Below are 22965 nucleotides of genomic sequence, written 5' to 3'. Positions count from 1 at the left end.
TTCAGAAATGGTGCTTTTAAATTGTTTCACAGCAAAGCTTATGTTAATGCTTTTTTGGGTACAATAAAACTACCCTGATGTAGTTATCAACAAACAACTAGCTGTAGATGAAGTGTAATACTATATCTGAATAAAACACACCCACAATAGCTGGATTTAAAGGATGTTAGCTACCAAGGATCTTCCCTTCTGACTGTCTGGGAGGTACACCTTGTACTAGAGTAGCAACAGAACAAGGAGTATTTTAGTCATAGGGTTGTCAGCCTCTGGTGGATCATGGAGATCTGCCAGAAACACAGCTGATTTTCAGACTAGAGATCCATTATCCTGAAGAAAATGGCTGCTTTGGAGAGTTGACTCCTTGGCATTATGTTAGCGCTCCCAGCATCCTGTCAGCGATCGCACAGGGGGTGGGTGGTGGCTCCTAGCCCGCTTTAAAAGCGAACATTGGCATGCTGCACACTGCTCGCCATGCTGGGGACGGGAGGGGGTGGTCATTCCCCCTGTCACCTGCTTTTGGCGCAGGAGGCTGGGAGGCAGTGGCAGTGGGGCTCCTGGTGCCAGTGCTCATCTTGGGAAGCTGGGAGCTGCCTGCCGTTGTGCCATTGTCGCCCCATGGGGAAGTGGGGAGGTGGGAGGGCAGGTGGCATGGAGGCTTCTGATGGGCCTGGCCCTGAACGGGACCATGAACCCACGGGGAAGGCCCCTCTAGTGCAGCAGCTCCAACTGTGTGGGGCTAGGAGGTGGCAGCATCCCCGCCAGCAGGCCAACACTGCTCCTCACCCCAAGGTGAGGTGGGGAGGTGGGTGGGTGGCCAGCTAGCTCAGAAGCTTGTGCCAGCCCTGGGAGGCTGAAAAAGTGTTGCTCACCACCTTCTTGGCAGTGGTGGGAGGAAGTACCAGGTCCTTGACCGGCGCAGAGGTGGAGAGGCTGGCCAGAAAGACGGGGGTTTCGTAGTGGTGACCTAGTTCTTGGATGGATAAGGGAATATTAAAGGCCACCCTGTCCTACTTGGGCCTGGCCTGCAGCCCAGCCTCTCCCTCCCTCCAAGTCACCCCACTAAGCTGGCTTACCTTTGGGAACTGGGTCAGTACAGTGGCGGGCTCTCCCACTTGCAGGAAGAAAGAGGAGGGGGATGTCGCCTGGGGTGGGGCATCCCTACCTGATTGGCTTTCCATGGGCAAGTATGAGGAGTGAGTGTTTTTGATGATTTGACTTTATATTGTTTACTAGTAATCAAGCCTGCTGCAACTAATACAGCAGGCGCTAGGTTAGGGAGCCCCCGGCAGTCAGGCAGAGCGCGGCTGCAGGGGGCTCCCTTGGCCGTCGGCCTGACGCGGCGAGAGGCGCTTCGTGCCTCTCGGCGCGTCAGGCCGCCGGGCAGGGAGCCCCCGGCAGCCGCGCTCCGTGCTCCTTGTCGGAAGGGCGGGAATTAGCCAGGCCAATGGTCTGCCCGGAGGAAGGGGCCAATCAGGCCCCTTCCTCATCACGGACTAAGCCCGCCCTAACTCCTCCCACAAAGCGCTTAGTGCTTTATTTAGTCCGCAGTGCCCGCGGCACCATGGGCGTGTTAAGGATGATGATGATAATCATTGTAGTTTGGGGTGTGTTTCTGTGGATTATAATTGTTGTCTGCAGTATGCTTCATCAGCTATCCAAGTGTAGGCTCAATGAACTGTCAGTGTTGTAAAATTTGTCCTGGGTCCTGACATTCTATTTTCCATTACTGTTCCATCAAAAAGTTCTGTATCCTAGTCTGACACTCTACCCATATTACCACACTGGCTATAAAAATAACAGTGTTCTTACAAAATGAAATCATCTGTTTGCTCTTGATTTCTGAAAGGCAGGATTAGCCTCTTAGGAGGAAGGAAATAGCTACACCTGGAAATCCCTAAGTACAGATATAGTTTCATGTAGATAATTAACTTCTGTTTGAACTTTCAGTTCTGTTGGCTCCGTGTATATTTTGTAAGCATGAAAGCAATTGTGTCTCTTCAGAAAACTGCAGTCTACCAGCTACTTTCTTTGAAAAGTGGTCCCACAAATATCATTGCCCTTATCTGGTGGTTAGTTGCATACATGAGATTTTCACTCATGGCAAAGGGCAAATTTCCCACAGTGTTAATATGAAATTCACTAGAAACATAAATTGATTTTTAAACATAGGGGGCTTTGCTGCTGCTTCTGTTTTCGGAATCATTTATCTTTTAAGAAAACTACCCTCCCTCCCCCTAAAATGTTTCTAAAGAGAGCAAACCAGAGTGAGAATAATGCCCTGTTATATTACGCTGAGTGAAACAAAGATCTGTGTGAACAGCAAGGCTGTGTTAGAATTGTGTTTTTAAACACTACATTTGTGTACTATGTTCTCTTCTTATAATGAATAAAAACTTCCTACTTGATGGATTAGGGGTTTTTTTTTGTGGATTTTCATTCAATTGCATTTTATGTAGGAATTACAATAAAATCAGAGTCCAGTAGCACCTTTAGGACCAACAAAGATTTATTCAAGGCGTGAGCTTTCAAGGATTAACTTTTGCTTATATATTCCTACTGTTATGATGGCCAGTTCTTAATCTGACGAAGAGTGCTTGCACTTGAAAGCTCACGCCTTGAATAAATCTTTGTTGGTTTTAAAGGTGCTACTGGACTCTGATTTTATTGTGCTCCTTCAGACCAACACTCATTTGAATCTATATAAGAATTAAGAATTAATAATTCTTAATGTCGTTTGGTGTCATACAATTAATGAATAGTTCACTCATGGAAAGGAAAACATGTTTAAAGAATATGCAGCTAAGAAATATTTATGATCAATACAAAAGCACTTTCTGGTTCTCTTGTCAGATAAAAGCAAAAACTGAATTGCTGCTGTCGGCGGAAGCAGCAAAAGCTGCTCAAAGAGCAGATCTTCAGAATCATTTGGACACTGCCCAGAATGCATTACAAGATAAACAACAGGTGACAGAAACAATTATTATTAGATTATATAAAGATCTTCATGATTAAAAGAACTGCTTTGTTTGCTTTGAATGGAATTACTCTGGTAGAAGCCTATCTATATTATTCCCAGTTACATTTACAAAATGCTGATATAGAAAGAATTTTATTTAAATAAAAGGAGTTTAAAAATGAAAATATTATGTAAGAGATGTCTTTGTATTTGAACTTAAATGAAAAATTATGCATTAACATGGCAGCATAAAATGAATAATAAAGTACAGGTCCAGTGCAAACCTTTGGAGTTGCTTAAACATAGCATTTTTAGATCCTGCTCCATATTTTTCAGTTGAGAATGAATTTCTCTGTACATACTGCACAGAATTTTTTGCACTCCCTTTAAAATGTGGCACAGTTTATTATCTTGACACATCTAGAGACCTGTATTATGTAGGTGGATGATGATGATGATGTGTCTGACTGAGCTATAAATGGGCTTCTTATGATAGGGCTAGACAGAGTAGCCTTAAGGTATCCAATTTCTGCATGATACATTTAGCACAGTGATTGCCAATTATTTTCATTGTTTTTTAGCATTTTGAAAATAGTGTTCATTTAAAGTTTAAAGATTGATGTGATGATTTAAATATTCAATTCCATAATGATCAAAAGTGAATTTTCTGGCTAACAATGAAGAGTGTTAGGGAATTTTCTGTGTCAGAGCTAAATCTTTCCCTTTTAATTGAGATCCAGTTAATTGTGAGGCAGAAGGGCAGGTTCTGGCATATAAAGAATACAAAAACACAGTTTCTTTGGCATAAACTGGCCACAGCTTTATTTCAAACATGGACATGAGCAAAAGGCACACAACCATAAGGGGTGGAACCCATCAGCCCCTTCCCTGCTGCTGTCAGCGGTTAATAGCCCCATGGGGAGGGAAAACCCATCAGCAGGGCTCACCTGAGGGGACGAGTGACCAGCCAGTCAGGCTCCACCTAACCATCAGGCCTGCTGGGTATTGGGAAGGTGAGCATAGGCCAGAGCAGCGGATGGCAAGGGAGGTCCCATGAGCACTCCAGCCTCCTTTTAAGCTCATTGCCCAGCGCTGCTCCTGGGTCTCACATAATTACGAGATCCTGGCCATGCGTGCGCACAGGAGCCCAGCCTCTTCTATGTCTGCCGATCTCCTCTGTGCGTTGCAGTGGCTGCCGTGTGCTGAGGGCCGCGGCAGCATACGGAGGTGTACTATGTCAGACTTGTGTGTTCTTTCCTATTTTAAAATATTTAGTTAAATTAGCAGACATTTTGGCTTTTTCCCACTAAAATGAATTTAAAAGTTCTTATAGTTACTGTTTTCAAACTTTATTAATAGGAATTAAATAAGGTCACTACACAGTTGGAACAGGTTATGGCTAAGCTTCATGATAAACAAGAATACTGTACTCAGCTGGAAGCCAATCTCAAGGAATACAAAGAAAAGCATCTTCGTTTAGAGCAGAAAACTGAGGAACTGGAAGGTCAGCATAAGGTATGTATTCAGGAACTTTGTTTTGTTTTGTACCCTATGTACATGAACCATGAATTATCAGGCAGCCAGGACGAGGGTGAGGTGCTGTGCCGGAGATGGATTTGGGATCAATTCTTGGTCACCCTCCTCAAAATTGTTGAAAAACCTAAAAAGTGGGGTATGGGAGGACAAACAAGGAGAAACAAACATGCTACCCAAATTATAAATAGAAAAGAAATGACAGTTTCCCATCAAAATGCTCCAACAAAATGAAATACTAAATGCTACCCTGAACAATTTGTATTTGGCATTCTCATTGGCTGTTTCCTTCCACGTCTGATTAGAGGAGTCTGGGTACCTGATTCTACTTTCCCAGGTGTAGGTAGTTTCTAAGAAAAAAGTATCAGCTGAATGACTCTTAGCTCCTTGCGAACTGATACCACTTGTGATCTGTGTGTATCCTAGTTTCAAAATACTTTCCTATTTTGCAGATATTTTTAGTATTTTCATTTTTACCTGTGAGGACTGAGGAAATGCATTGTGATCAGACCACCAAAGCTACTTTTAAGTGAGGGGGCACCTTTGGCTTTAAAGCTACCATTTTAAATAAGGTGATGATTGACTGTTTCCCAAGCATCACATATTTTGTGTTTTTACCAAGTTTTAGCTGAAGAAGTGATTGGCAAATGAGATGGAGGTTTTTACCAGAATTGTATCTAATGAGGGTATATAATGAAGGTTCCTAGTGAGGCTATATAATGAAAGTTTAAGCAGGATATATTCCGAATAAATACTGCATCCAAAATGAAATTTATCCAGGATAGTTTATACTTTGAATGTGGATAATTCTTTTGATGACAGTTTCTTCACTCATAAGACAATCGTCCCACTTATGGGGTTTCACAAAGCCTGAAGAATGTTTCAGGGTTTTTTTTAATGGTAAAAAAGCTTCCATATCAGAGTGTGGGATTCAAACCCAGTTGGCCCAGGCACTACTTCAACATTGTAACAATTATACAAGCACATGCATAGGGAGAGTGTAGGCAGGCACACACAAGAGAAGTGACAAATGATATGACTTTTCTTCAGTTGTAGTGAAAGTGTCCAGCCTACCCTGTCACCATGCTTGTTCCTGATCAAGAAGAGACATGTTCTTTTCTCCTAATTTTGGTCTGGGTGAGACTGAGACTTCCTACCAGTTACAATTTTGTATGAGGCAGAGGGCTCCCAGATCTGGATAACAGCTCCATGAATATTTAGAAGGCGTTTACAGTAAGAAAAGTTTATATTTGGGGTAATTGTTGGATTTTAAAATCTTCATTTACAGAAACTAGAAGCTGACATTACGGAAGTTATTGGGAACAAAGAAAAAGTGCTCCAGGAGCTTCAGGAGCAAAGGCAACAGTGCACGGACTTGAATCTTAAAGCAGCAGAGCTGATGAAACAAGTAGATGCAGAAAGAGAAATGTATTTTATATTTCCTATATTTTCTAATTTACGACTGGATGTTGAGTATTCCTAGAGATTTTTCCCTCACAGATCCCTTTCCCCATCCCCCTCAGAGGTATAGCACTGCCATGAATTTTTGGGGGCAAGCTGTAAAGGACATAATGTGGTTTTGCTTCTGTATGGGATATTACTTCCGTCTTCTGCAAAGAAATACCTGCACACTCTGTGTTTATCTCATCTGAATGTTATCCTCTGTGCTGAGTCTATCATCCATCCCCATACTGCACAGTTACTTATATGCAATGTAAACTTCCTTTCTTTACATGACTTTATAAAACTTTTAAAAAATATCCTACTTTTCTCTCTGATGGGGTCCTTTTCACATTGTCCTTCCTCCACTTACACTCCCAGCAACAACTTTGTGAAGGCAGGATAGGCTGAAATATTATGTTGGGTCCAGGGTCACCTGGCAGGCTTCCATAGCAGAGTGAGGGATTCAGACTGAGTTGGTCTAGGTCAGGGGTAGTCAAACTGTGGCCCTCCAGATGTCCATGGACTACAATTCCCCCTGCATTCGCTGGCAGGGGCTCCTGGGAATTGTAGTCCATGGACATCTGGAGGGCCGCAGTTTGATTACCCCTGGTCTAGGTCCTATTTCAACACTGCTATACTGCACTAATCCTTGGTGTCACAGTCCATACACTTGACTTAATAGACCTGGAATTTATGAAATATTTGTGTATTTATAAGACACAACATTCAACAACAAATTCATGGCTTACTTTAATGCATAATTTGTATATGAAATCTCAAAGTAGTATAGGGTATTGCCAAACTATAGCTGGTGTGAATGTTAAGCAAATGTCTTTTGGTATTGCTGACAAACTATAGGAAATAATGTGAAAGTATGTTTGTGGTAGGTATTATAACCGAGTCAATAGTGAAAGAATTTCACTTGCCTCTGCAGAGTATCTAATACCAGATCAGACCTACAAAAAAAATGTGATGCTCTAGAAAAAGCAAACCAGCAGATATCAAAACTAGAGGAAGAACATGTAAGACTGAAGCTGGAATATGAAAAAATACACGAAGATACTAACAAGCAACGTAAGGTACTAGACGAAAAACTACAAGTAGTAACAGAAGATTTGCTAAAAATTAAGCTGGAAAAAGAGAATCTGTCAAAGGAGTTTGAAGTCATCAGAGACAAACTGTCAAAGAGCAATGAATCTGTAAAAGGAGCCAAAGATGAGCTGGAAAAGGAAAAACAAAAAGGGAAGGTGGCAATGGCAGAAATGGTGAGTTGTGGATATCTTCTGTGGACTGATTTGCTTATCTCTAAGTGTGATCTGAACTTGACCTCCTGTAGAAATTTAGGGTGGTCTGTCAGCTGTGGTAGTGTAGGTAATGGGAAATCAGAAGTTAAGATTACCAAATTGTATTGACTGCTAATTAAGTGGACATTTTGTCTTATACTTGTGTGCATATTTTCAGGTGTAGGGCTTAGATCAGATAACAATTTTAATTTTGGGACAGTACTGAAGAGAACTGAGCTGAGTAAACTTTATGTTGAACTATACTACTGAAAAGTTCATGAATGTTTCCAAATGGAGAGAACAGTTATTTAAGAAAATTAGAACATATTTCTCAAACAAAAGGAAAATTAAATTCACTGCAAAAGTTGCTTTACGTGCACAAGATAAATATACAGTAAATAGTTGTCATTATACTATCGCTCTCTTTTAGAAGAATCAGCAAGACTAGTATCATGATGATGATAGGAAAGTTCAAACAAATAATTAGGTCCTATGTCTTTATATAAACTGCTAGTTTAAAAAGAACACAATCACACATAAATACCCAACTCCCCAGTAATTATAGTAAAACTGTTATTTCTTGGTTTTGCCACTGCCAGCTATGATTAACTGCTGTTGTAGCTCATGAAGATCTATTTGTGACTAAAAAGGGGACATTCATGAATTAGTAGTTTTTAAAAAATATATAATTTGGGGTTTTTTTTAGAAATGTGGCATCAAATACAGTGGTATATTGAGTTGAAAGGATTGGGTGTTTGTAATACTTATATACTGTGAAGTTAGCCACTGAATTAGACTTAAAATGATGTCAGAATTCATTGATATTTTGTATATCTTTTGCAATTTTTATTGACATGCAGTGTGGAGAACAATGAAGTATAAACAAAGCGTTCATTTTTACACAGGAGAAGTCTTGCCAAGAAGCTAAACGTCAACTTCAAGTTCAGTCAGAATCTATAGCTAAAGAACAAAATGAACTGAAAAACTCATTGGAAAAGCAGGAAGGGGTAATGTTAACCATATGACTACAGGCATGAAAAACTTGGAATAGCTCCCCCCCCCCCCCCCGTGAATACTTTTGCTGAGATTCAAAATTTGTAAGGAGTAAGCAGAACTATTTTCTTGAGTCTCACTTATAAGCAGGCCTCATGCAAGATTTATTTATTTGGCCATCAGTTAAAACCCAATTTCTCTGCATGTCTCTGTGTTTAACAGCAGAAAACAAAACTCGTGTTTAAGAAGCTTGCATTGTATTTGTTTGGTACCTATTTTGCAACACATATTAAAATGTGTGGAATAGATTATAGATTATGGAAAATATTTGTTTAGGCATATTGTAAAATCACTCTTAAACTAGGAGAGCAAGCATGGTGCAGTGGTTAAAGAGTGGCAGACTCTAATCTGGAGAACCAGATTCCCCTTCCTCCACATGCAGCCGGGTGGCTGACCTTGGGCTAGTCACAGTTGTTTTTGAGCAGTTCTCAGAGTCCTACCTACCTCACAGGGTATCTGTTGTGGAAGAGGAAGGGCAAGGTGTTTATAAGCTGCTTTGGGACACTTTCGGTTAGTAAAAAGTGGGGTATGAAAAATCAGCTTCTTCTCTCTAGTAATATGTAAAGTAGTGATAACAGACTCTGCTTCCATTTCTATATGTAGATCTCCAAGCAACTGGCAACAGACCTTGATTTGTCCCGTGCACAAGTACTGCAAATTCAAGGTACTCTAAAGGAAAAAGAAAAGAATGAGCAGCAGCTCCAACTGAAGTTGAAAGAATTGAAGGAATTGTTTGACCAGAAGAAAAAACAAAATGAAACACAGCAAGCTGAATTAAAAACAGCTCTCTTAGAAAAGGTAAGATTCCTGCTGTGACAGACTGTACTCTTTAAAAGCATAGAAGTGCTGTAGAAAGAGCTATAGGATTGTGAAGGGTTAATTATTCATAGAAATAGAGAGCCTTGTGTGACAGGCTGTTCCAAGCAATCTGATTGGTTAGCATCAGCTGAGAGAGAGATTTACAGCTGAATGCTGTGAAGGAGATTTCATTTGGAATTCAGCCCTGACTGAGAGCAGTTTTAACAAAGTTAGCAAGGATGAATGCGTAGTTAGAGAGAGACTCCCATTGAGGCCAAGGAACAGGAATAGCTCTTTTAGAGAGAGAAAATTTAAACAGTGAGTTAGCTCTGAAGAGTGCAGAGATCCCTGTTTAGAAACTGTAGAATCCTTATAAGTCGGTTAAAACCTCAAAATGAGTACTGCTGTTTCAAGAGAAGGATTCTGGGTACTGAGAAGAATATACCAGCCTTCTGGAAACAAAAAGAGTCAAAGAATATTCAAATAAAATGTACTGGGGTGTTTAGGAAAACACTACAAAAGCCTTTCAAAGTAAAGGTTTTAAATAACTGTCCTAAGAAGCTTTCATTAGCCTGAAACTAAGGGCATCCAAAATGGTATTTTTAAGGTTTGGGTGTATTCTACCTGAAAAATATTGGTATTTCTGAATCCCAATACTGGCATGGCATTCCATGACATTATGTAAATGTCATTCACCCAGAGCCGTAGGAAGGGCGGTATAAAAATCTAAATAAATAAATAAATATTCAGGAATACCTATTATTTTTTACTTCATTATAGCCTATGGGGACCACTATAGTCAATGCTCCCATAGACTATAATGTAGAATCAGTCTGCGAGTATCTGCAGCTCTGCGGGGGGATGCCTCTATGCTGCACATTTGGTGCCTCTTTTCAAACCCCCCCCCCCGTTTGAAAAAGATTGGACCATAGACCCATCACTGCTGCCATCCTTTGAGTGTCCTATGGCTACCAATGAAGCTAGAATCAGAAATATGGTGAAATTGTTGTCAGGCAAGATGGGGGTGGTAATGTCATTGCTGTCTCCATTGAGGGGCTGGGTCAGCTGCTACAGCAGCACAGCTGCTCCTTCCACATCATCTCGGGTACTCAGTGGCTCCCCTTGACTGCTTCAACAGAGAAGTATTCCCTGAACACATGTAGACAATTGGGGGTGATTTAAACCTCCTGGCCATTTTCCTCACAGGTGTTTATATTTTTCTGCAAACCTGTAGGGGAAAGTTTGCAGTAAAATATTCCTGCTCTCCATCTGGCTTCACTGAATTTCTGTATCCTCAGATCAGTTGACTGTTAGATATATTGATTTCAATTGACAAGTAAAGTAAGCTAGTACAGTGATCCCCAACCTCTTTATCACCGGGGACCGGTCAACGCTTGACAATTTTACTGAGGCCCAGGGGGGTGTAGACTTTTGCTGAGGGATGTCGCCACCGCCTGAGCCTCTGCTCCGCTTGCTTTCCCGCCGGTGCCCCTGACTTCGTGCCACCCTCTGGGAGGCGCTGCCAGCAGCAGCTGCGCAGTGCAACAGCGAGGTGGAGCCCCAGCCAAGGTGGCTGCTGGAGAGCACCAAAGGTGAGCCGGTGGCAGAGTGGCAGGGCAGCCCCTGAGGCAGCAGCCAGGGAGGAGGACAAGGAGGAGCCGTGGTAATGACTGATCCACGGTCCGGTCCCAATCTCCGTACCGGGGTTTGGGGACAGCTGAGCTAGTAGACATAGCCTAGCCTAAGAGAATCATTAGTGGTCATTGGATTTGCAGTAGATTCTATTTATCTTTCTATTTTAATTGCTTGTCCTGATTGCCTTGTAAAATAAATGTATATTTATGTGTGTTAGGCAGAACTAGAAAATAAACTACAGCAGCAGATAACATTGTCGACACAGGAGCTAACAGTAGAAAGGGAAAAAATTGCAGAACTTCAGAAGATACAGAAAAAAACCCAGGAAAATTTGGACAAAATTCAGCTGGATATTTATGGTAAAGAATCAGAGCTCTTGGCTACACGGCAAGACCTAAAGGTATATTCAGTTTCTTAAATGGACATCTTTTAGTAGGCATAGTGGAACTCCGTTCTACCACTGGTTTAACATCTGCACCAGTGTCCCTAAATTTAAAGTTCTTACTGGATATTTAGTGTCTCAGTCCCCCTATACTGTTCTTCATGAATTGTTAAGATGGATGTTTTGAGTTAAGAATAATTCTCTACCATGGTTGTTTTTATGAAATGATGTCAATTATTCCTGCTCTGTAGATATTAGTGACTATTGGGGTGCACTGAAAAAATGGATGAGGCCTTGTATGAGTTTATCTGACATAAGGAAGAAGGGATGGACACTATGACATAATTGGACCCTATGACACTGTTAGAGCTCTTGGAATGTTTCTACAGACAGAAAGATTTCTGTCCATGCAGTTAAACTTCTTTGCTTTCTACATTCTTCTTTAGCACAAAATATCTATGGAAATGTTTTGGTGAATCCAAGGCACCTTGAAGATTTTTTTTGGGGGGGGGGGTAGTTCTTGTGAAGGATTAGAGGAGTAGTACGTTATTTGGCACTGTGAAATCATTTGTCGAAGGGGTATCATGGTAAAATTATTACCTGGTGAATGAAGTACTTGCTTTGAAATTGATATACCTAGAAGGGTAGAATTCTCACCTCTGGACTGCAGTTGATGAATTATGGTGGCTCCATCTGCTGGAATATTTGTGAAAAATAATTATTTGAGGCATTTTCTTATTATTTGCTTAACTAAGGCTGTTGCATGAGTTAATTTCCTGGGTTGGGTCCAGCGCTACTCTCTGTACAAGTGGAAAGGCAAGGGGGAGGCAATTTATGCTGATTTTCTTTCCTCCCTGCCACCTCAACCCCTATGCGTCATGAAGACTCCTTCATCCTTAGGAGTGGTTTTCTGAGGGATTGTACCAAGACAGGTGAAATGAAAAAGATGTATTGAACAAATGACACTCTGTTTTCAGTCCCCTGGATAAGAAGAAGAGGAGTTGGTTCTTATATTCCACTTTTCTCTACTCAAAGTGGCTTACAATCACCTTCCCTTTTTTCTCCTCACAACAGACATCCTGTGAGGTAGGGGAGGCTGAGATAGCCCTGATATTACTGCTCGTCAGAACAGCTTTATCAGTGCTGTGGCGAGCCCAAGGACACCCAGCTGGTCACATTTGGGGGGAGCGCAGGGCTCGCCAGATTAGAAGTCCACATTCCTAACCACTACACCAAGCTGGCTCTCTGTTATTCTTTTTAAAAATACTTATCTGCTTGGAGAGTAGGACAGATGTTCTGAAACACTAAAAACAGCAATTAAAAACTGTTAATTAAAACCAATTTCAGCAAATAGCAGCAAGTCATTTTTACAGTAGTCAAAAATAACTTTCTATAATTGTAAACAGGCCATTTTGTACTTCAGTATCATTGAAAATTAGCTTCCTTGGTGAGCCAGCTTGGTGTAGAGGTTCGTTTGATTCCTTGCTCCTTCACATGCAGCCAGCTGATTGACCTTGGGCTCATCATAGCCCTGTTTGAGCTGTTTTGACTGAGCATTAATATCAAGGCTTTCTCAGCCTCACCTACCTCACATGGTTTCTGTTGTAGGGAGAGGAAAAGGAAGGCAATTGTAAGCCGTTTTGAGACTCCTGGTAGCGAAAAGCAGCATATAAGTACTAACTCTTCTTTGTCAGTCAACATCATGCTTCTGCATCTTACAAAAGAGCTACATTGTTAGCTTCGGAAGTGGCGGGGAATTGATGATGATGAATAGTGCCTTTATGCAACTAAGGACCTGTAAAAAGTTAATATGGCAAGGAAGGTTGCCTTTTCTATTTCCTTTTTCAGTTGTCCTCCTTGTAGTAGTTTAAAGTAGGCCTCAGCTATCTCAGAGCAAAAGCATAGTCTCGAGAAGAAATTCACTTTTCTTGGGAGACTCGCATTGCTTTCCACAAGATTAATTAATTAATTGCCAGAATTAATGAGATGATCTCTGCAGTAGCAGAGTACCTCCAATTAACTGATAGGAACCAAAGTCATGATAAAAGGGGGAAATTAGTTCTAGAAATTGGTTATTTGGAAACCTAACAGAAAAAGGTAAATTGCGGATGAACATTTTCTTCCAAATATGATTGGTTGTTGGCTATTTCTTCTCAGAAGACTGTTAATCTAAGACTGTTAGACTAATGGAACTTCACACCTATCTGATGACTTTTACTATGTCATGAATATTTGTTTTATCTTTTATTGGTGCATTTTATTTATATTTATTATTATGCCTTTTGTTACACTTCATATTTCTAGACTCTCCCACCTTTTTACACGACCATTGGAAGAGACTATCAGCTACATTGGCTTGAATCTGAATTGTTCAATAAATTAAGCTAAATTGTACAATATTACATATTAACCTATTATTATTATTAATTGTCACTTTTGTCCCATCTCTTAATACCTTTCCTCACCTACTTCCATATCCCTATGCCCAGTGTAGGGTTTAGCTGGCACCTATTGGCCGGGACTAGAAAAACACGTGTTGCTTCTATGTCTTGAGAGTCATCTTCTAGGATTGGGTAGGAGTAACTAAATAAATAAATAAATAAACAGATGGCTAATTTGGGACTCAGTCCAGGCCCAGTCTACTGCTGAGCATTGTCAGGAGCTGATTCTTTGATTTTACTGGTAGATTTGTTGTTAGTAATTACTTTTTCCTTTAAATTAGTCTACAGAGGAAAAGCTTGCTTTAGCACAAGAGGAACTGCTTTCTAACAGAAATCAAATTAGTAATCATAATCAGCTGATCAAAGAACTTAAGACAGTAAGAGCTACACTGGAGCAAGATGCATCAAAAAAAGAACAGCAGTTGAAGGAGCAGGATAAACTCTTACAGGAAATACAGAAAGAGAAGGTAATTTTAATCCTTTCCCCCTACTTCTGCGCTTTTGAGCTAGGGTTCTAGTAATTGTTGCTTCTTGCTCTGTTTTGCTTTACAAACAAGGTTGCACTTTTCAGAGCAGGAATCTTTTGACAGAGAACCTGGAATAACTCTTTCGGTGTGTTTGGTCTGCCATGCAAATAGAGGTGATTTCGAAATAAGCTTGACTTTAGTGTATCCAAGGAAAAATAATGTAGCTTATGTAGAATATGTGAAATTCCAAAATTATTGTAACAATTTGGATTTAGTGCTTCTGTGGTATCAAATTCCAAAACTAGCCTTAGGGAGTAATAATGGTGAATACCTTTTGGCTGTGCTGTACGCAATTTAATGCTCAGGAATCAGGATTACTTCTAGTAAATATACATTTGGGCTCTTTATTTCATTTATAACCCACCTTTCTTACCAAGATTCAAGTCAAACTACAAAATTTAGACTACAATTCAGTCAGCCATCATAAGATATTCAATAAACAAAGCAGTAGGGTTATGATTACAGAATTGGAAGACAATAAAAGTCTAAGATGTGGCATAGTATAATCAGAAGCAGCCTTACAAAGTAGATGATTATGCAGGACAAGCAAGGTGATATGTACAATAACAGTACAATTTTGACATATATTTATAATAGTATTTTGTGGTAGATTGAAAGCAATTCTGTTAAATAGTTTTATGTAGGGTAGAAACATTTTGTGGAGTATGTTAAAAGGCAACTCTCACTGAAAAGGCTTCTATAATAGCATTCAACAGAAAAGGTCTCTTAAACATATATGTGGGCATTTTCCTTATAAGGCTTTAAAAGAAAAAGACTTGGCTAATGAAAAATCCAAAACAACTGAGCTCCAGAATATAAACAACAAATGGGAAAAAGAGAATGCCAAGCTGAAGGAAGAGGGTAAGGTCTTCAAACAAGAATTTGAGAAGGTATGTTAATGTGGTCACATATTTGGATTGCAAACCAGAGAGTGGCAGTTTTGTTCAGATTCCACAGTCACATTCAAAATAAATCATGTCCTGGTCATTCAAAGAAGGATTAGATCAGCATACCCTGAGGTGGGGCAGCCGATGGGGCCCATGTCATAGACCCCCTCCCCATCAGTTTATCATATCTTCTATTTGTCCACGGGTTTCCCCCTGCCTATTTGCTTGCGAGCATTCTACCACCTATGCTCCTAGCTTCCCAGAGTTGATGTGGAAGTGCATGCAGGTGATGCACAGTGGTAGCACTTCTAGTGGCCACAGCAGTTGTACGCACCAGCTGGTGCTAGAAAGATAGCCCACAGCTCCACAGTCTCCCTTGTTTGTCTGCTCCCTTCCCACCTTTTGTCTGTGGCTGAACTGAAATGGAGCCTTTGTTTATGCCAATGTTGCAAAAGCAGAAAGAATTAAAGCAGAAATAATTTTTTATGGCTCTGGAAATTTCTGAATTAAAGCTCTGTGAGGCATGAATATATGGATAACCACTTGAAGAATACCAGTTACAGAGTAGCAAACTTTTTTCAGCCCTTTGTCACTTGGCCCCTCCCTATTGTTCCTCTTTTGTACGTTTGAATCTTGCTGTGCTTCAGTTTTTCAGCCTTCATCAACCCTCTTCTTGTTCAATTAACCACCTTACCACCTGTGTACAAAGTAGGGGTATGCACTATTGTTTTGGTTGGTATTTTTCAGTCTGGGTCTGTGGGATTCCCCAAAATTTTAGGAATACTGAAAAATCCCAGATCCCAATACCAGTATACCTGAGAAAAAAATACCAGTAATAATAATAATAAAACAGCCCAATCCTGGCCCTGGTTTGACTTCTGCAGCCCAGTTTAAACCAGGCTACAGGGGAACCAAATGCAAAGCTGAATCAGTGAGGCACAATCTGCTCTGTGTGGCACAACTGATCCTTGCTGGGCTTGCTTCTCCTGCAGTCCAGGCTTAAACGAGGCTGCAGGAAATCCAGATGCCAGAGCTGCTGTGCTGCATTGAGCAAATTGCTCCTGGTGGCATAGTTGATGCTGGCTGGGCTTGCTTCTCCTGCAATCCGGTTTAAACCGAGCTGGATGGGAAACCAGTGTGGTGCCCAGACTGTGGAAAGCAATCTGTTCCTGGTGGCACAACAGATCCTGGGGCTGTATGAAAAGACAGTCCCAAGCCAAGCCAGCGGAACAGTCTGCTCCCCACTGGCACTGTCGATTCTTGGGCTGCCTTCTGCAGTCCCTTTAAACTTTAGCCTGACAAACAGTAGATAGCTGACAGATTGCTCCTGTCTCTCTGCTCTTTTTTGGATCTACTTGGTAATTCTTGAATAGGTCTGGGGTTTGGGGGGGGGGGTGTCATAAGAAAACCGAAATACATTTGGGATACTGAAATCTACCTGAAAATGTGGATCAGGTAGATCCAAATGCCCACTCATAGTACAGAGTATTTCCTCTTTATATGCTTTTGAGATGAGATTTTTCCCAACCAAGCTGACCCTTTCTATCATGTAGAAACATTAAGGTGCTGAACTTGCACTTCCTGAGGAGTTCAGTGGATTTCTTGGAATGATGAAATAAATTATATTTACTGTAATAGTGTAATTGGTTAACTTTTGGCTACTTTGTCACTTCAGACTCTAAAATTCTAGTGCCGTTGAAATTAATTTGCACCTATTAACATTTATTTTGTAATATTGTGCATATTTTAATAGGAAGTTACCAACCTAAAAGAGGCCAAGCAGTTGTTGATTCAGCAGAAACTAGAGCTTCAAGGAAAAATAGATAACATCAATACAGCCCTTGAACATGAGAAAAAGAATCAGGAAGTTATGAAAGATCAGTTGAAAAAGAGAGAAGAAGTTTTGAAGAAGAAATATTCTGAACTTGAAACAAAATTGGTTAGTATACATAATATATGAAGAGCACTTGCTGTCCAGGCATACTTGGATGTTAGTGTAAACTAATGGCAAATCTCCTGCACCCAATTATATTCGCTTTGTAGAAGTGAAATTGCTTTTTGAATTCATGACTGAGTCTTATTTCAGAATGCAGCAGGTCACATAACTTCAATTTATGTTTCATATATATTTGTATCAGAAATCAAGTAGCTTGAATTCAATGTATGTTTAATATATATTTGTACTCAATCAGGAAAAAAGGGTGCAATAGAAATCAAAGTAAAGAAAAGAATTGCAGGGAAACAATACCATATATAAACACAAAGTATTTAAAGTATGAAAGATTTTAAAATTTATTTCTGAACTTATGGATTCATCACCTGCCCCGCCCACCCCCAAAAAACTGGGTACATTTCAAAAGCAGGAACAGTAAAAATAGTGTACTTGTATAAGGTACATGGTCAGAGCTTCAGACAGCATGTCGGCTGCCTTACCATCCTGCACCACAAGAGGCTCTGTACTTGTATAGGTAAATACAAAATTCCCCTTTATTTACAAAGCATAAATAAAAAACAAAATGCTAATTACTGGGAGATTATTTTGGCCTCTGTCTTATCAGAATCCATAAGGTTAGGAATAAGTTTTAAAGTCACTAGTATTGTTTCTCTGGTGGGTTTTTTTTTGCATATTATTTGTAAATATAATTCATGTTTTTGTAAACATAATTCATACCTCCACAATATAATATATGGATTTTTTATTTGTTCATGTTAGATCCATATATCCTCATGCAGCCCTACATTAGGACTTGCTCAGGTTGGTTGTTTCTAGCTCTAAAGCTCCCAAAATGGAAGCACCCTGCCCCTTTTGGAGGTGGTGCATGTGTGGGATTTCCCATCAGACACATCATGCTCTGATGATGTCTCCTTCCCTCAGTTCCATTTTTGCTACCATAAGGATAGGAAGCATTTCTAGCTCCTCTGTTTGTTTGTTTGTTTGTTGTTTTATGGAAAAGAAGAAAACAAGAGAAATAGACTATCTTAATCCTATCTTTCTTCAGAAAATGACTGTGCAGGCTTTTTTGCCTACCAGGCCTTCCCTGATTGTCTGAGTTTTCGCTCTCTCACAATAATGTCTAAGGAACTATTCAGGACATGTTCCAAGTGTGGACGAAAAATAACTGATAGTGATGAGCATGAACTCTGCCTCCTGTGTTTCTGTTCACTTGGCATGTCAAATGTTTATTTTTTCTTAGCAAGCAGAGATCAAGGAAAAAGATGAACAGCGTAGAAGTCATGAGGAGTCAGAGACTAAGCTTAACATGCAGATCACAGCTTTGAATGAAAACCTGGGTACGGTGAAGAAAGAGTGGCAAAGCAGCCAAAGAAGAGTTGGTGAGCTAGAGAAACAAACCGATGATCTACGTGGAGAGATTGCAGTACTGGAAGCCACAGTTCAAAATAATCAGGATGAGAGGAGGGTGTTGTTAGAAAGGTAAGCCAGTGAATAAGGGGCAAAGTAGCAGGATTATAGTTTTAAAAAAATTCAAATAGTTGTTACTAGTGGGACATAAAATTAACATGGAGGTATTTAAAGATGTGTTTAGAGTGGTAAGGCAGCCGTCTGAAAGCTTTGCCCATTGAGGCTGGGAGTTCGATCCCAGCAGCCGGCTCAAGGTTGACTCAGCCTTCCATCCTTCCGAGGTCGGTAAAATGACTACCCAGCTTGCTGGGGGGTAAACGGTAATGACTGGGGAAGGCACTGGCAAACCACCCCGTATTGAGTCTGCCATGAAAACGCTAGAGGGCGTCACCCCAAGGGTCAGACATGACTCGGTGCTTGCACAGGGGATACCTTTACCTTTACCTTTTTACTAAATGTAAGCCAAATCCACAAGCATTGTTTAGAGGATTAGTGCTTCTGAACATGGAGGTTCCATTTAGTCATTCTGACTCACAGCCATTGATAGAACCCCCCCTTCAGATATTGTCTAATCCCCCTTTAAACCATCACCACAGCCTGTGACAGTGAATTCCACAGGGCAATCATTCTTTAAGTGAAGAAGGATTCAAGTGGGTAGCAGTGTTTGTCTGAAGCAGCACAAGCAAAATCAGAGTCCAGTGGCACCTTTAAGACCAACAAAGATTTATTCAAGGCATCAGCTTTCTAGTGCAAGCACTCTTAGTCTGAGGAAAAGTGCTTGCACTCGACAGATCACACCTTGAATAAATCTTTGTTGGTCTTAAAGGTGCCACTGGACTCTGATTTTGCTTGATCTCTATCGCTCATCTACTGTAACCTGCCACCCCCTTGAGCCTTCACAGAATCAGCCTATCCATCAGATGGCTATCTAGCCTCTGTTTAAAATTTTCCAAAGATAGAGAACCAACCACCTCCCGAGGAAGCCTGTTCCACTGAGAAACCGCTCTGTCAGTTAGATGTATAGAAGGAATTTGCTCCTGATGTTTAGAAGGAATTTCTTTGGAATTAATTTCATCCCATTGGTTCTGGTCCGTCCCTCTGGGGCAAGAGAGAACAACTCTGCTCCATCCTCTATATGGCACCCTTTTAAATACTTGAAGATGGTTATCAAGTCTCCTCTCTAGGCTAAACAGACCAAGCTCCACTAACCTTTCTTCATACGTCTTGGTCTCCAAACCCCTCACCATCTTTGTTGCCCTCCTCAGTGTTGCCCTCCTCTGGTTCAGTGAGGCTGAACCAGAGCAGAGTACAGCGGTACCATCACCTCCCATGATCTGGACACTATACTCCGTTTGATACAGCCCAAAATCCCATTTGCCTTCTTAGCCACCAAGTCACACTGCTGACTCATGTTCAATGTATGGTCTACTAAGACTCCTCGATCCTTTTCGCACATGCTACTGCCAAGACAAGTCTCCCCCATCTTATATTGATATATTTGGTTTTTCCTACATAAATGCAGAACTTTACATTTGTCCCTATTGAACTTCATTTTATTCAGTTTAGCCCACTTCTCGAGCCTATCAAGATCATCCTGTATTCTGATTCTGTCTTCTGTTGTGTTTGCTACCCCTCCCAGTTTAGTATCATCTGCAAATTGAATAAGTATCCCCTCTAATCCCTCATCCAAATCATTTATAAATAAATTGAACAACACAGGCCCCAGGACAGATTCTTTAGGTACTCCACTTGTCACTCTTTTCCAAGAAGATGCTGAACCATTAACAAGTACCCTCTGGGTATGACTTGTCAACCAGTTATTGATCCACCTGACAGAATTAGGATCCATAACGCATTTTACCAACTTGTCAACAAGAATATCATGTGGAACCTTTTCAAAAGCTTTACTGAAATCCAGATAAACTATGTCCACAGCATTCCCCTGATCCAGCAAGGTAGTCACTTTCTCAAAGAAAGAGATAAGGTTGGTCTGACATCACTTGTTCTTGTGAAACCCATGCTGAGTCTTAGAAATCACAGCTCTCAGTTCCAGCTGCTCAAGGACCGAATGTTTAATTATTTGTTCCAACATTTTGCCAGCTACAGAAGTCAAGTTGTAGTCACTGAATGGAAAAAAGCTTAGTACTCTAAATTCTTTTTTGTTGTTTCAATTCATATGGCTAGTCAGACCCACAACTGAGGGAACATTCCTTCAGTAATCCATTTCATCCATTTTGTCCTTTCTCCTGTGCTTATATGTGTCACCATTTCCCTTTTATGATGGCATCAGAAGCAAAAATAGTTTGAGAGGTTAATTATATTTATTTATATGGCAGCTATCATATTAGTTTTATTTATTATATATTTAGATACTGCCCTTCCCTTGTGGCTCAGGTCGGTTTACAAATAACACAGGAAACAAGAACATAAGTATATTATAATTCAGAGTAATGTCAAATGAACAACAGTAGTTGCATTATGCAACATTATGCAACAGTGGTTGCATAATGATTCATAACTGATATAACATAGGTAACATAGCAGCATTATTTTAACTCTAACCCCAAGAATTTGTCAGTTCAGGATTCAGTTCAGGAAGGGGAGTCTTGGGGAGTCCAGTAGATGGTTATTGGTTCAATTAACCTCAACCAAATGTCTAATGGAACAGCTCCATTTTGCAAGCCCTGTAGAATGGAGCTAGCTCCAGCAGGTCCCTGATCTCTTCTGGGATTTCATTCTACCAGGTGGGGGCCAGGAGAATAAGAAATGGTTTATGATCTCCTTTTTCAGGTGCCTTAAAAGTGAGGGAGAAATTGAAAAGCTTCAAAGCAAATTGATGGATTCACGAAGAAAACTGGATGATACAACGGCCGCCATGCAAGAACTTGGCAGAGAAAACCAATCACTACAGGTATTCCATTTTGGGGTCTAAACTTGGAGTCTAATATTGGAGTGCTAATAAACTTGGAGTGCTAATATTAAACAATTCAGGTAAACAGGCATTTACAGGATTTTTGAAGATGATGAAGCAAACAGGGAGAAGCTTTGGCTTGCTTTTAAAAATTCAGCTATTCTAGGTGCAACAGTTATAACAGTTTTTTCAAAGGACGATCCTTGGGTTTGCATCTATGTAGACGTATATATGCATGATAACAATTGTTGGGTCCCGGGTCCCAGTTGTGCATCATGATTTGATTTGGCTTAAGCACCTTCCCTTTTCTGCAGATAGAGTAGTAGGGGTTGATTACAATCCTATTTAACTTCCTGTCACCTAGTTCTATTCCCTTCAGAGATAAGAGCTGGAGGTGATTTGTATTCCTTGGCTTTTCTCCCTGCAGCCTTTTAAAGGTGTTAGCCAGGCCTGGAGCATGGCCAGTAGCCTTCTTCCACCCAGAAGCTCTGTGGGGTCATGGTGAAACCTGAAAGTGATCAATAGCACCTTCTGAGCAGTCATTCCTATTATTGTCCTTCCCTGCCCCCAGAGTGGAGGTTCCTGACAGCTGATCTTCAGCAGACTGGCTGTCAGAGAACCTGTTGTCAGTAGCTGATTGACTGGTAAAGGACCAGCCACAAATGTGGGATGCCAAGAAGTGACAGGAAGGTCTGGTGTTGTCTCTACTGCCCCAGACATCAACGTTATAGCTCCATTTTCATTAAGTGGTTTTGCCAAATCTTTAATTTTTGTTTTAAAATTCACTAAAAGCTACTTTTACAATTTTATCTAGATCAAACATACACAAGCCCTAAACAGGAAGTGGGCAGAAGATAATGAGGTTCAGAATTGCATGGCCTGTGGAAAAAGTTTTTCTGTAACAATAAGAAGGGTATGTGCAGTTTTTCCTTTTTTTTGAAGCAACTTGTTTTAAGGAAATGATTTTAAAATGTGATAATATTAAAATGTTGGTTTGTCAGATTTATTAAAGAAAAAATGTCCTCAGCTATACACCTTGAGGATTATGATATTCCATAATACAGTCATGTTGAATTATGTATTTATTTCTTTTCATAAAAATTGATGACACTACTTAAATAGAAAAGACCGAGGGTCCAGTAGCACTTTAAAGATCAATAAAATTTGTGACAAGCTTTTGTGAGTCACTGCTCACTTTCTCAGTCTGAAGAAGTGTGCAGTGTCTCAAGATAACTCATACCCTGCCACAAATACAGTCTTTAAAGTGCTACTGGACTCTTGCTCTTTTCTACTGCTACAGACAGACCAACATTGGCTACCCATCTTACTCAACTAGACCATCATCTCTTTTGTAATCTGAAAGATTCCATGCAGCTGGATACAATTTAAGACTATGACCATGGTAGTGTAAAAGTGTCACTGAGGGATGCATATACCTTGCATGTCTGTTGATATTCTTTATTCTAACAGGGCCAGCATCAAACTTACTGAAACTTTATTTCCAGTTTTGACCTGCTGGAGAAGGCGTGGCATAACTGAATACTCTCTAGCAGTTTTGATGGGGCTGCTTGCTGTGGCAAAGCCCTTAGACTTGTATGTCAGTTTCCTTCTTTGTTTGTAGCTTGGGAATTGAAGACTTCCTAGTTCTCAGCCAACCATAGGTTGCTTATTTCTTGCCTACAAAAAAAAAATTAAACCATGTTTTATTCCTTCCTTTTAGGCAAGAAAGAAATTGTAGTTTGTGATTATGGCTTG

The 22965-nt window shown here is 40.5% G+C and overlaps 1 protein-coding gene across 3 annotated transcripts in view; it reads left to right on the top strand.

Annotated features, from left to right (window-relative positions):
* EEA1 (early endosome antigen 1) overlaps window positions 1–22965 on the top strand; it is a 60448-nt gene that overhangs the window by 33080 nt on the left and 4403 nt on the right. For all 3 annotated transcript variants that reach the window (XM_077339032.1, XM_077339033.1, XM_077339034.1), the window contains 13 exons: window positions 2851–2964; window positions 4316–4471; window positions 5778–5917; window positions 6867–7197; window positions 8121–8222; window positions 8872–9066; window positions 10919–11101; window positions 13806–13991; window positions 14810–14941; window positions 16692–16877; window positions 18133–18371; window positions 21090–21210; window positions 22025–22123. In XM_077339032.1, coding sequence (XP_077195147.1) covers window positions 2851–2964; window positions 4316–4471; window positions 5778–5917; window positions 6867–7197; window positions 8121–8222; window positions 8872–9066; window positions 10919–11101; window positions 13806–13991; window positions 14810–14941; window positions 16692–16877; window positions 18133–18371; window positions 21090–21210; window positions 22025–22123 — 2184 coding nt within the window. The remainder of the gene's footprint in view (window positions 1–2850; window positions 2965–4315; window positions 4472–5777; window positions 5918–6866; window positions 7198–8120; window positions 8223–8871; window positions 9067–10918; window positions 11102–13805; window positions 13992–14809; window positions 14942–16691; window positions 16878–18132; window positions 18372–21089; window positions 21211–22024; window positions 22124–22965) is intronic.

The sequence above is a fragment of the Paroedura picta genome, chromosome 5 (genome assembly GCF_049243985.1).
Source record: "Paroedura picta isolate Pp20150507F chromosome 5, Ppicta_v3.0, whole genome shotgun sequence".
Taxonomy (NCBI): domain Eukaryota; kingdom Metazoa; phylum Chordata; class Lepidosauria; order Squamata; family Gekkonidae; genus Paroedura; species Paroedura picta.
Note: the sequence above shows the minus strand (reverse complement) of the source record. Positions and strands in the feature narration are given on the sequence as shown.